Raw genomic sequence first — 13,659 nt, 5'->3', positions numbered from 1 at the left:
CTTCACCTGTGGCATCAGACTGAGAAGTTTCCAACCACGCCCTCTTGTGACCCTCGTGTCCAAAAAGCTCAGCCCTAATGTTTTAGCCAAGAAAATAACCTCGTTGGAAAAAGAAATCTCCTACAAGACTAGGCATCGCAAATTAAAGCTAAGTCCGTCCAGCTGTGAGGACGTACCTCACTTTCTGCTTTATGGAGGGGAAGGGGAGGAATAAAGGCTCCTGCTCGTCTTTAATTTAAAATTGTTTAATCAAATATTAGTAATTAATTAAACGAATATTTATGAATCACCTACTATGTACCAAGCACTGTTCTTACAACCGTCCCAGCAACTTATATTATCCCTGCACTCAAGGAGTTGACATTCCAGTTAAGCGAGGAGAGCTACAGACTTGGGGAATTCATGGCTTTGATTTATTTTCAGATTATCTCCCATTCCAATCCAGACTCGGGCTCAGCGGAGATAATAAGGAACTGAGGGCCTAGAATCCCACACAGTTCCGGCACATCTAGTTCGGAGCAGGGCCCAGCTCTTTCAGCACCAAGGACAGCGCCCACCATTCGGTCCCTTGAGCCTCGCTTAGGTCGGCTTCAGACGTCAGCCCTTAGCCAGTCGCCCCCGCCCGCCTCCCTCCTGGTAGTAACGGCTGTGTTTGTTTTCCCTTGTTGAGAGTATTTCGCCCCCATTTCTCCTCGGTAAGAATTTTCTCGGAGAGTGGTTGTGGTTGTCTTTTGGCTCTACAGAACACTTGGAATCTATATTTTTGTTTGTGTTTTTCACTCTTCTTTTCATCTTTTATTACTCTTGGGGGAAGATGCTTTGAATAACGGGGGGTGGAAATAAGATATCCTCCCTGGGGCCTCGAACCGGTGGTGAGGGGTGGCCCGGAAGGGAGTGGTATCCGCCCAGCTGTTTCGTTTGCATTTGATCTAAGGTTTAGTGCTTTGAAGAGACGAGAACACGACGCCCAGAGGCAGAAGGAGTGGGCGAGCGCGACCCCTCTGGACTCTCTTTCCAGGGGTTCGCGAGCCTGCAGCCCCGGCTACTCGATCCTGCCCGCCAAGGACAACCTTCCTTTAGGTCAACGATGGCTGGGACTTGGGAACACGACCCTCCACCTACAACGTCCTTTCCCCGGGAGGTTTAAAGATATTCCAACCGGATCTGGAGGCGAGCCTTTCGGCGAAGGAAAAAAGGGAGTAGGTAGGAGGAGAGTAAGGCGCAGAAGGGTCACCCAAACAGGCTGCTGGGATTTTTATGCGTAAAAATATGGTCCAAGTCAAGGTGAGTAAATAAGAAACGTCAATCTATTTTGTTTTGACGCATTTAGCATTTTTAGCCTCCAGGAAAAGTAATTTAGAGCCACAGTGTTGGTTCATTTCAGCTGGCTCTTTAAAGTCTATTTTAAGTATCTAATTTATGACCAAAAAAGAGAGAGAAAAAAATGGCACTGCTCACCGTTTAAACGTCTGTCTCCAGAGACGAGGGCTGTGGGAAGCGTTGTTAACCTTACGCTCGGTTTTTCTTAAGTCGGAGCTAGTGTCTGTTCGGTGTGTTTGCGTACTTTAAAGATAGTTCCCCAAATAATTCTGGACTTTCTTTGGAGACAATAGCTAGATCGACAGCTCTACCCCAACAGACCACACCACACTCGCTCCTGGGAGACAGGAAAGGGTTAAAATGGTGGCGAGGGAGGCAGAATTCCAGCCAGAACGCTGGCGAGGACTCCGGAAATTACAACGTTTTCTTCTTAAAAAAAGAGAGCCGAGTCCCTCAGATAATCGTCAAATAGTCCCTTTCCCCTTGATATTGAGAAAATGAAAATATTCTAATATTAAATAAATTAATCAAGGCGGACAGAGTGGTTTGTATTTGGGCAAGTCTTGTGCAGATCTTAAGACGCCCAGTTCTTGCTATTCCAAACACGGTGACAGAGGGACGACCACCAGATGGCGATAGATTACAATTTCTGAAAAGAAAGGAGGGGCCCCTTCGCACTCATACCGTGCCATATTTCACAAAGCAGGGCCTTTTTTTCATGCTGAAAGATGCTGCCAGAAGTGGCCTGAAATACCCAGAGTCTCTGTCCCTTTGGTGAAAGAGAAGAGGATGCGGAGTATCCGTTTCTTTCCCACACAGCTGCTCCTCAAAGGGAGCCTTAGGATGGGAACTCTTTGATATCAGGCAGTGTTTCACCGCAAAACTGGAGACCAAGGAAATAACAGATCTGAATTGTAATTCTGACAGTTTTTAAGATGTATCTGTTTTAAATTCTTCTCTCCACAAAAACTAAGTCTAAATCAGTCCTTTCCAAAAAGAGTGGGATGAAAGAAAGATGATTTCCTGCATGAGAGGCTTTGAGTGAAAGAGTATGGAATGGAAGACTAGGTATAGTAATATTTTTGTCCAATTTTTTCAGCGTAAAAGCTCTTGAACTATTTAAAATAACAGGTAGTTAGCCCTTGTTTTCAGACTTAGGTGCCTGGGACTTCTGTTTGAGAGAAGGTTCTTAGTTGTGGAGAATCTGGTAACTTAAACCTCTATTTCAAATCCGATTCCTTCCCTGATCCTCCTCAGGGGAGAAAACTGGAAACCTAAGAGGGATTCATCATTGCTGCTCTAGCTCAGTCCCCTTCATGTCAAGAATTACATGTAAGAGCTCATGGAATTTATTCACACCTGAGGTTCTCACTTGTATCATCTGCAAATCAGTGCCGTGGTATTTCCCAAAGCAGTTAGTCACCTGGACCCCGTTCTTTCTCTCTTACCTTCAGTTGCAAGGCTGGAGTCCTGTCTTCTTTGCCTTTGGGTGAGTCAGGAATCCTTTAGATCTGCACAATCTGAAATCTCAAGCAGTCCCTAAATATGCAGATTAAATGATAATACCTTCTCACTGGGGCTATAGGCACACTGTCTCAACTTCTTAGCCAGGGACAAGTACGGACAAGCTTCGGAGCATGGGGAGACTTGAACTGGCAAAACTTTTCTCTTCCCTAGCTCAGGACTGTTCATTCCACTCCACCCCACCCCACCCTCCTCTGATTCCTAGAGAAAATTTTCTGATGGAATATTTAGACTTACTTGAAAAGGGTGAAAGGAAGCCTGTTTTGTGATGAAGTTCTTACTCTGTTCTTACTCCAGTGACACTCGCCTCCTGTTTCTTGAACATTCTAGGCTTGCTCCCACCTCAGAGACTTTGCAATTACTGTTCCTCTGCTTAAAAAGCTCTTCCCCCAGGTATCTGTAGGATTTGTTACTTCTTGTTCTGGCATTTGTTCAAATGTTCAAATGTTATTTTCTCAGTGAAACTTTCCTTTATCCTTCTATTTAAAATTGCACTTCTCTCCCTGCCATGGCACTCCCCATCCTTTCCCTGTTTTTTTTCCTATAACACTTTTTACCACTTGACATACTATATATTTTACTTATTTATTGCTTTTTTCTTCCCACTAAAATGTAAGCTCCACGAGGGCAGGTATCTTTTTAAAAAAAAACAAAAAACAAAAAAACACCAAGTTATTCCCAGAACAGAATGGTTCCCAGAACACTATAACCACTCAATGCATATTTTGCTGGTTTTTATTTTGTGCAGCTGAATAGACAATGTATTCCTAAAATCTTCAGGTGGTCATCTGGAAGGCAGCTGGCAACTGCAGAATGAGTGTGGGCAGTCATTTTGCATCAGTTTCTTTCTTCTCTACATCTGGATTCAGATGAGTTGAGAAAACATAAAGAAGAAATAAGTCCCAAAAAGAGCCACCTAGGAGAACTCAACTAGCCTATGAAGGAGTAGCCAGTTACACTAGTATTCAAATCATTGCTCTAATAGGTTATAAAAGATCTCACTTTAGGAAGTTTTAGTTTGAGACAAGTTTCAGACTCTTTCAACTCCATTTAGTACATACGGTTTTTAATATTTTTCCTCATAGTTTCCTTCATTGGTGGATTGCAAACTAAGAGAAGATAGCTTTAGGATGATGATGTTATCTGCTGATTCAAGTGTTCTGTGCCATCTTTGCTTGAGTTCTGATGCCAACAGGAAGAAGCTGGATTTGGTACCCATTATGATAAGGAGGAGATTTTCCTCCTAATACACCGTCTAGTGGTAGACAGGGAACTGTGAAATTTACCATCTTTGCAGGATGCTCACCTTCAAATAATCATTTTTATGAAAACACATTTAGAATAATTTTTATTAGAGATGAATGTACTTAGGGACCTGATGGCATGAAACACCAAAAGCCTTGTTCCAGAGTAGAAGAGGAGGCAAGCCAAAGTATTAAAAAAGAGGGAAAAGAGCTCATGAAAGTTAATCAACTATTAAAAAAATATTTTTACAGTTATGCAACAATAGGAACTACATAAATTTTAAGAAAACAGGGACTTTTGAGGGGTTATTGGTGGTGGATTGCAATTATCCCTACTTAAATTTTCCAATTAGGCATAAGGGTAGGCAAGTTTGTGAGTGGACTAACTGGTTAATCTTCCATGAAGATCAGCAAGTTTCTGTCTCAGATGACATTTCCTTTCTGAACATAATGACCTATTTATTTATTAGTATTCATCCTCATTAGAAGCTTCCAGCACACCAAAAAGGGAACTAAGGCCTGCTAAAATGCCTCACATACCACAGGCACTCCACAAATACTGTGTTTTGTTTCTTCCATTCTAAGTGTTAACTTTCCTGTACCTCAGGTCACTTTTACCTTAACTCTCAAAGTTTGCTTCTTTAAAAAATACATAACCTTTCCTTTAAAGTAATATATCATTGTTAAAGAAAGTATATGACTTTATAATAAAGAAAAATGAAATAACCTCATCATCCAAACACAACCATGGTTAACCTTTTTATTAAGTGTGAGGTATATATGGCTTATAGTCTTAGAGGACATTATTGGTATCATCATGCTTGCTATGCTGTGGCAGATACATTGGGTAGGACTTTCTCAGCTGCAAGTAATAGGAAATCTGAAACAGGCTTAAATAGTAAGAAAATTTGTTGTATTACATAGGATATTCAGAGATAGGATAGGTACTAAACCAGAGTTGGTTGAGTCAGTAAAAAACGTCAACAAAGACCAGACTCTTATTTTCTCTCTGCTCTGCTGTCTTTAGCACTGGCTTCAGCATACGGCCTCCTCATGGTTCTAAGATGGCTGTGAGTAGCCATGAGGGCTACACACTTTCTCATCCACATCTAACTCCTGCTCATGTTTTATTGGCTGAGATTGGCTGATTCTGTCTATGTCTGGTAATAACTAGTAGCAAAGGGATATTGGTCAGAGGGTACGAAGTTTCAAATATGCAAGGTGAATAAGTTCTGGAAATCAGCATGGTGATAGTTAATACTACTTACTATATACTTGAAATTTGTTAAGAGGATACATCTTAAATTAAGTCTCAACACATGCACACACACACACACACACACACACACACACACACATTGGTAACTATGTAGAGGTGATGGATATGTTAATCAACTTGATTGTGGTGACCATTTCACAATGTATATCAAATCATCAAGCTACATGTCTTAAATATATATAAAAATATGATTTTTATATGCCAATGATATCTCAATAGAGCTGTTAAAAAAAAAAAAAACCACCACCTAGAGGCCAGCCGGGTGGAGTAGTGGTTAAATTTGTGGGCTACACTTCGGCAGCCCAGGATTCACAGATTCAGATCCTGGGCATGGATCTAAACACCATTCATCAAGCCATGCTGTGGTAGCGTTCCCACAGACAAAATAGAGGAAGACTGGTATAGATGTTAGCTCAGCGACAATCTTCCTCAAGCAAAAAGAGGAAGATTGGCAAGAGATGTTAGCTCAAGGCCAATCTTCCTCACCAAACAAAACCCCAAAAAACACCTATTAGCAAGGAGGATGGGAGTACCAAGATTAGCTTACACTTATCATCTAGGTCACAATGGATGTAGGAAAATCAATCACAATGTCTGCTATAGGCTGTCTCCTGGTTCAAAGGTACATTTTGAATAAGGCTATGCAAGCCAACTTCATCTCCCAGTGTGTCACTTCACAAGCCTCTCCAAGCTCTGTACACTTCCCTCACCCCATTACAACTCATATCCCATGGCAGCTGGGGAGTTTATTAGGAAGGCCAATCAGGGAGACCTTTGCCCTCCTTAGTCTGGCCTTGGTGGCCTCATCTTACCTGCCTCTTGTGAACTCTCAATACCTCATGATACAGGACACTTGCCCAGAAATGCTAAACATTTCCAAGAGATCTAGGCTTTCCTTCACATCTGGCATCATGAGTTCTGTTCATGTGCCCCCCCTTGTCCAACATCAATATTTCAGCCAAAAAACAAAGTTACATAGATCTTACATGTCAACCAGGGTAAAGTTAAAGGGAAAAAACACACCTCAATTAGAGAGAATGCAGGTTATCACACTGTTTAATATATAAGGAAATGTGGGATAACTGAAGACTATACTTTAAGGACTAATACTGGAGAACAAAGGAGAGGCAACACTGACTCCATACTTGGACTCCTGGGGTAGCAGTCCAAATGGAACCAACTACCACACACTAAGGTTATGTTATATACATTTTGTAAGGTTATTAGATAGACTTTACTTCACAAATTATCCCCCTTTCTTCAATCTGTTTCTCTCTACTGTTCTCTTAGAGGAGAAAGGACGTGGTGAAAGGCAGAGCATTAGAATAAAATGACCTAGATTTGGGATACTGCACACTCTTTCTTTCCAACCTGGGCCCAGTAGAATGGCTGTTGCAAGGGGTGGCAAGAAGAAGGGCCATTCTGCCTTCAATGAGCTAGTGACCACAGAACACACCATCAACATTCACAAGCCATCCATGGAGTGGGCTTCAAGAAGTGTGCCCCTCGGGTGCTCACAGAGATTTAGAAATTTGCTATAAAGGAGATGGGAACTCTGGATGTGCGCATTGACACCAGGCTCAACAAAGCTGCCTGGGCCAAAGGAATGAGGAATGTCTCATACAGTATCCGTGTATGCTTATCAAGAAAACGTACTGAGGATGAAGACTCACCGACAAGCATTGGTTACTTATGTACCTGTCACCATAAAAAATCTACAGTCAGTGTGGATGAGAACTGACCATAGATTATCAAGTAAAGTTATAAAACCACCAAAAAAAAAAAAGACCTAGATTTGAATCTGCCAATTCCCAGGTATGGGATCTTTAGAAAGTTACTCAATCTCTCTAGGCCTCAGTTTCTTCATTTGTAAACAGGGATAATAATGTCTACCCCATTATGTTATGAAAACGAAAAACATTAACATATGGAATGCTTAGTGCAGTGCCTAACACAAAATACACTATCAGCACATCTAATTATCATCCTTCCTACTAAATATGCTCATCTTAAAAAATTTTAAAATAATACTCCTTTTGCCTTGTGTCTTTCAACAATACTTCATCTTTTTTCTTTACTTCATACTCAAACTCCTTGTTCTCCTTTTCCTTACCTCCAGTGCATTCAAACTCACTGGAATATGGCTCTCCCCTACTACACTCAACAGATTCTCCTCTCCCTAATGCCACCAACTGCCTCTTTGTTGCTATCCAATCACTCTTTTAAGTTCTTATCTTCTTGTCCTCTCTATAACTTATGATAAAGCAGATTTTTCCAGACCTACCTACCAACTGTTTTCTGAGTTTCTGCAATGTATTCAATATCGGGACACTTTTGGCAGCAGGTAAAAGAAATCTCAATCCAAACCAGTTTGCACAATAAGAAAGTTTCTCTCACAATAACACTAAGCTCAAACAGAGGGCTGGCTGGCTTCCAGAGCAGTTGATTCCATGGCTGAATATCACCAAGAACCTAGGCTCTTTTTGCTCTACCATCCACAGCATCAGCTTCATCCTAAGATTAGTTCCTCTCATGATCATAAAATGGCTGCCAGCAGTAAGCAGAGCAGCATGCTTCCTGGTTCTTAACCAGAGGAATGGAGGAACCTCTCCTCCCAATCATGAAATAAAATCCTTGGTCTGATTGGGCCAATGTAGGTCACATGTCCTCATTTGGAAAAATAACAATCACCAGAGAAATGCCATGTACTGATTGGCTGTGGGTGTCTTTCCTGAGTCCCATGGCTATGCGTGGGGAGTGAATATTTGATCAGAATCAGGGCTCTCTTAGCAAAGAACCAGGGAGGGATAAACGCTGAGTAGGCAACCAACGGTATCCACTGTATTTGCTTTCCTGATTTTCCTCTTGGCTGTTCTTCTCAGTCTTGTTTGTGCCTTTTTCTTTCTTGGACTACCACTTAAATGTTCTTAAATGTATTATTTAAGATAATTCTATGTTCAATCCTCTTCTGTTCAGACTACACTTTTTCTGTGGGCCATCACTGCTTATCTTTGATTATCTCTAATCAAAGAGATATCTCTGTTATGTGTTATCTAATTGAGTCTAAACTGATAACTCCTAATTAAGGTATGTATCTCCAGCCAAAGTGTCTCTTCATATCCATGAAGCTCCATACCATGAGTTCCAAAAACATTAACACTTACCTAATCCTTCCTGTGGTAGGCAGAATGCGTCCCCCTACTCCCAAAGATGTCTATGTCTTAATCCCCAGAACCCATAAATATATTAGGTTACATTGCAAAGGGTAATTAAGGTTGCAGATGGAATTAAGGTTGTTAATGAGCTGAGTTTAAGATAGGGAAAATGATACTGGATTATCCAGATGGGCCCAAAGTCAATTACAAGTGCCTTGAAAGGTGGAAGAGGGAGGCAGGGTGTTGAGAGTTTAGCTAAACTATTCCATAATGTTGCTGCCTTGGCATCCATTTTGTGTGGCTAAGCAGCCTACAGGGGCCTTGAACTGACACTAGCCTCTCCCTCAAGTGAATGCCCTAGACAAAAGCCCATGCACCAGAGATAAGAGCCCACAGAGTCCCAAGTAAGTTCCTGATGTGACTTCCCTAATGCCCCTGATGATAAATAGTCCCTCTTGCTTCCCAGTTCCTTCCCCTTGTGTGCTCCTGGGATAAGACCCCCATGGAATTTACCAAACTCTGCTCTTTTTGGTTTGACTAATCTGGCCTCAGCCTGGGAACCCCAAAGCAATCACTCATGGACTCGAACAAAGACATGTATCCCAGGTCCTGCCACACACTCTGCCTGCACCTTGACCTCCCCATGTGGGCCCTCCAAGGCGGGCATTGTACCTCCTCCAGGACCTGTGAGTAATAAACTTCTCCATTTTACTTTCCTTGGTGGTCTTTGTTGAACCATGGCTCACCATCTGACCATCCAAAGTTCCACTTAAGTGTTAATTTAACAAAAATCACAAACAGGGGAGAGAGAACTTGAGAGATGGCAATGTGAGGAGGTCTGAGTCAGACATTGCTGGTTTTTAAGATGGAGGAATGGAGCCACCAGCCAACAAATGCAGGCGGGCTCTAGAAGCTGGAAAAGGCAAGGAAACAGACTCTCTCCGAGAGCCTCCAGAAAGGATGCAGCCTCGCTGACACCTTGATTTGGGCCGAGTGAGACTCATTTTGGATTTCTGACCTCCAGAACTGTAAGATAGTAAATGTGTGTTGTTTTAAGCCACTAAGTTTGTTCTAACTTGTAACAGCAGTCATAGAAAACTAATATTTCCCATGCTCAACTTGTATAAGTGAACTGCCATCTTCTCCAGCAAATCCGCTTTTCTTTCTGTGTTCCTTTTTTGGAGGAGGGCACCACCAAACACTCAGTTATCTAATTGGAAGTCATCCTTGACCTCTACCTCTCCCCGACATTTAACTCATCACCAATTCCTGTCCGTTCTTTCTACCTCTCAAATAGCTCCTCCCTTCCATTATGTCTCCCTGCTATTACCTCTTTTCAGGCTACAATTCTGAACTGCTAGAATTAACTATGTAACAGTGGAGTTTTGTATTCCACTCTAGTCTGTCCTCTACACTTTCAGATATATATTTTTTAAATTGAGATCCATAGGAAGAAATACGTTTCACATCAAGATCTAGGACACATACACACTCTTGAACCAAAAGTTCCACAAAACCATAATTCCAATACTCATTTGCAATTTGCTATTTTCTATTCTATGTATTTAATTTTAAAAAACCCCAGCTATTAGTGACTCACTACAATGATTTCATAACTGACCAAAGGATCATGACCTGTAGTTTGAGACATTTTTCTACCTGGCTACTAGAATGCTCTTTCTGAAATACAATCATTATTTTCCTTAAAATCCTCCAATGGCTTCCCACTACTTTAAGGACCAAGTTCCAACGTTAACGTGGCTTATGAGATCCTCCATTACCGAGCCCTTTTATCATGGTAGCTTCATCCATCTCGTCTCTAACTGGTTCATTTTCATTTTGAATCCAACCTTACCTACTTACTTGCTGGACTTAGAATGTATTTACTGATAGAACGTTCTTCGGCACATCCTCTTCTTGTAGCTATTTCTTATTCGTTCTACCTTCTCAACTTAGACTTCCCTTCCCTCTCAAGGCTTTCCCTGGATGCCTGGCCTGGGTGAGGTGCCCCTGCTGTGTGCTCCCGTAGCACCCTGGACTTCCTCAATGGTGGTGTTTATTAGCCTGTATTTCAACTGCAACAGTGCTGTTTAAGAATAGGGACTGGGTTTTGTTCCCCATAGTATACCTAGTAGGCCTTCAGGAAATATTTCAGTATTTATTGAATAAATAAATGAAACTATTTCAGTGCGTTCCCATCTTAAATCCATTGAGTAAACATTCTCACACATTCCCATGTTGTTGGATATTTGGGTTCTTTCACACAAGTGTAACGTGTTATAAAGTTTTGAAGAAGGCACACGTCTGGAACTGAACACTTTACATAGACACAACTTGCTTGCTGATTCATCACACGGTTTCTAGAGTTTAGCTACGTGTGAAGCAATGGAATGTTGAGTTCAAGATTCACTAGATCTCATACTGGGACATAACCTAGCATCTCTAAGTCTAAATTTCCTCATCTAAATTCTAATACTCCAGTTAACTTCAACCCTTGGATATCCCTAAGCATCCCAAATTCCATTCACGTAACTGACAGGGATAAGCATGCTCTTGGCACTAGTGTGAGAAGCCAGTGGGTTAAGTGATATAAAAATACTTTGCAGATTATTTCTTAGCTATTACTACTACAGACACACATGCCTATGTTAGCTTATGCCAACACTCTAAGTGTCATTGACTAAGGAGTGCAATTAGTATGAAGAATATAGATAGAAGGGGACTGATCATCCTGCATGAGCAAACCCTGCAAATTCTTAGATTTAGGTACAACATAGCCTATGAGACCATGGCTATTTATTCAGAGAGCTTTGTCCTCAGAACTTTCCTGTTCCTTTAAAAGAGAACAAAAATCTTACCAGTGTAACTTATTTAGTCTGCAATATCAGTTTTAGGTTATTTTATGGACTTCTTATGGGAAGGGGAGCTCCATAATCAGGTAAGTGTCATCAGATTGAAACATGGTGGTTTTCCTGTGGTGGGGAGGAATAACAAACCCTCAAATGAAAAGAACAAGCCATTCCTGAGGTCTGAGTCAGCCAGCCCTCCCATGCCATCTGACTATTTATGTAACTAGAGGATTTCAGTCACTCCTATGAAATGGTGCAGAATTTCTTCCTCTGAACATTAGCAGGCTACAAAATGCCCAAAGAACAAACTATGTTGCAAGCATTTTTGGGTATGACATGATACTGCACTCATATAAGAATAAAAATTAAAAATCCCTATCCCTGGGTCCGGCCCCGTGGCTGGATGGTTGAGTTCGCACGCTCTCCTTCGGCAGTCCAGGGTTTTGCCAGTTCGGGTCCTGGGTGCGGACATGGCGCCACTCATTGGGCCATGCTGGGGCAGTGTCCCACATAAAATAGAGGAAGATTGGCACAGATGTTAGGTCAGCAACAATCTTCCTCAAGTAAAAAGAGGAAGATGGGCTCAGATGTTAGTTCAGGGCCAATCTTCCTCTCACACACACACAAAAGTAAATAAATTAAAAAACATGGGGCTGGCCTGGTGGCTCAGCAGTTAAGTTCGCACGTTCCACTTCTCGACGGCCCGGGGTTCACTGGTTTGTATCCCAGGTGCAGACATGGCACTGCTTGGCAAAAGCCGTGCTGTGGTAGGCGTCCCATGTATAAAGTAGAGGAAGATGGGCATGGATGTTAGCTCAGGGCCAGTCTTCCTCAGCAAAAAGAGGAGGATTGGCAGTAGTTAGCTCAGGGCTAATCTTCCTCAAAACAAAAACAAAAACAAAAAAAGAACATAAACATTTTCATTAACTTTCACTACATTCACTCATTCACTAGTATATATATCCTGTTACTTGTGAGGCACTTGTCCATTTCTAGGGACAGAATGGTGAAAAAGATAAAGTCCTGGGGTCAGCCGGGTAGTGTAGTGGTTAAGTTTGTGCACTCCACTTCAGCAGCCTGGGGTTCGCCAGTTCAGATCCCAGGCATGGACCTACTCACTGCTTATCAAGCCATGCTGTGGGAGGCGTCTTGGTAGAGGAAGATGGACGCAGATGTTAGCTTAGGGACAATTTTCCTCAGCAAAAAGAGGAGGATTGGCAGCAGATGTTAGTTCAGGCTAATCTTCCTCCCAAAAAAAAAGATAAAGTCCTGCTTCATGGAGGTTACATTTTCTGACAGAAAGGGAGAAGATGAAAAGAACACATAAATAAGAATTTCGGGTACTGATACACGCTATAAAGAACACAAAACCGATGACGTTAAAGTGCCTGAAGCGGTAGTCAAGGGAGGGTCTAAGAGTATGGATTCTGGAGCCATAATATCCACTAACAAATCCAGGCTCTACCAATCAATAGGTATATGATGCTGGGCAAACTACTCACCTTCTCTGTGCCTCAGTCTTCTCATCTGTCAAATGGGAATACTACTGGTACTTAGCCCATGGGTCTGTTGGATTAAGTAAATTAATGTGTGTAGAACAGTACCTGCCACACAGTTAGTACTATGTAAGTGTTTTTAATTACTATTTTCCTCTCTGAGTAACTCATATTGAACTAAGACCTAAATATTAAGAAGGAACTCAAACGAATACAGATAAATTAAAAGAACTCTGTACCAAATAAAGAACAATTAGACTAAAATGCAGCTCCCTTCTTTATGTTTCCATCATATACAGAAATGAAAATACATGAAGATTAAACCACAGTGGCCGCTTTCGTCACTCGTCTTCACACTCGTCGGAGCTTTCTTCACTCAGATCCTCACTGCTCTCCCCTTCACTCTCACCGCTACTGTCTTCTTCACTATCTTCATCATCTTCCTCAAGAGTCTGAGTTTTCTCTACCACAGAAAGGAAGAGAATTGTTTAAAATGTTTCTTAATATTTCCTCTCTTTGAAAAATCATAGTTCTCCTTGTTTCTCCCTCCACCAAGAAATAGACATTTTTGGAACGTGAGAACTGAGCTGAACTTTGCTAACTGTAAGTAGAGTCAAAATAGTAATACAAAGAAGAATATATTCTTACGGGCAGAAAGATGTTTGGGGATTTAAAATAAATTTAAGACACAGGTCTATAACCATTGTGAACATAATTCTTACTTAAATAGAATAAGAGTGAGTAAGACTTAGGGTAATTTAGAGAATACTGGCTTTCTTTGGAGTTGTGGGA

The 13,659-nt window shown here is 41.5% G+C and overlaps 1 protein-coding gene, 1 long non-coding RNA gene and 1 pseudogene across 2 annotated transcripts in view; 2 read left to right on the top strand and 1 right to left on the bottom strand.

The window, feature by feature from the left end:
- The first annotated feature begins 911 nt into the window (after positions 1-911).
- LOC139045120 (uncharacterized) overlaps positions 912-13,659 on the top strand; it is a 14,583-nt gene continuing 1,835 nt past the window's right edge. Inside the window, exons 1-2 of the long non-coding RNA XR_011502862.1 lie at positions 912-1,284; positions 13,167-13,470. This is a non-coding gene — a long non-coding RNA (uncharacterized lncRNA). The remainder of the gene's footprint in view (positions 1,285-13,166; positions 13,471-13,659) is intronic.
- LOC139045194 (large ribosomal subunit protein eL31-like) lies at positions 5,635-9,258 on the top strand (annotated as a pseudogene).
- ERICH2 (glutamate rich 2) overlaps positions 13,192-13,659 on the bottom strand; it is a 27,825-nt gene continuing 27,357 nt past the window's right edge. Inside the window, exon 12 of the mRNA XM_044768730.2 lies at positions 13,192-13,330. Within this exon, the coding sequence (XP_044624665.2) occupies positions 13,209-13,330 (122 nt within the window). The 3' untranslated portion in view covers positions 13,192-13,208. The remainder of the gene's footprint in view (positions 13,331-13,659) is intronic.

The sequence above is a fragment of the Equus asinus genome, chromosome 4 (assembly GCF_041296235.1).
Source record: "Equus asinus isolate D_3611 breed Donkey chromosome 4, EquAss-T2T_v2, whole genome shotgun sequence".
In the NCBI taxonomy this organism is placed as follows: Eukaryota; Metazoa; Chordata; class Mammalia; order Perissodactyla; family Equidae; genus Equus; species Equus asinus.
The sequence above is the reverse complement of the archived record's forward strand: the minus strand, read 5'-3'. Positions and strand labels throughout refer to the sequence as shown.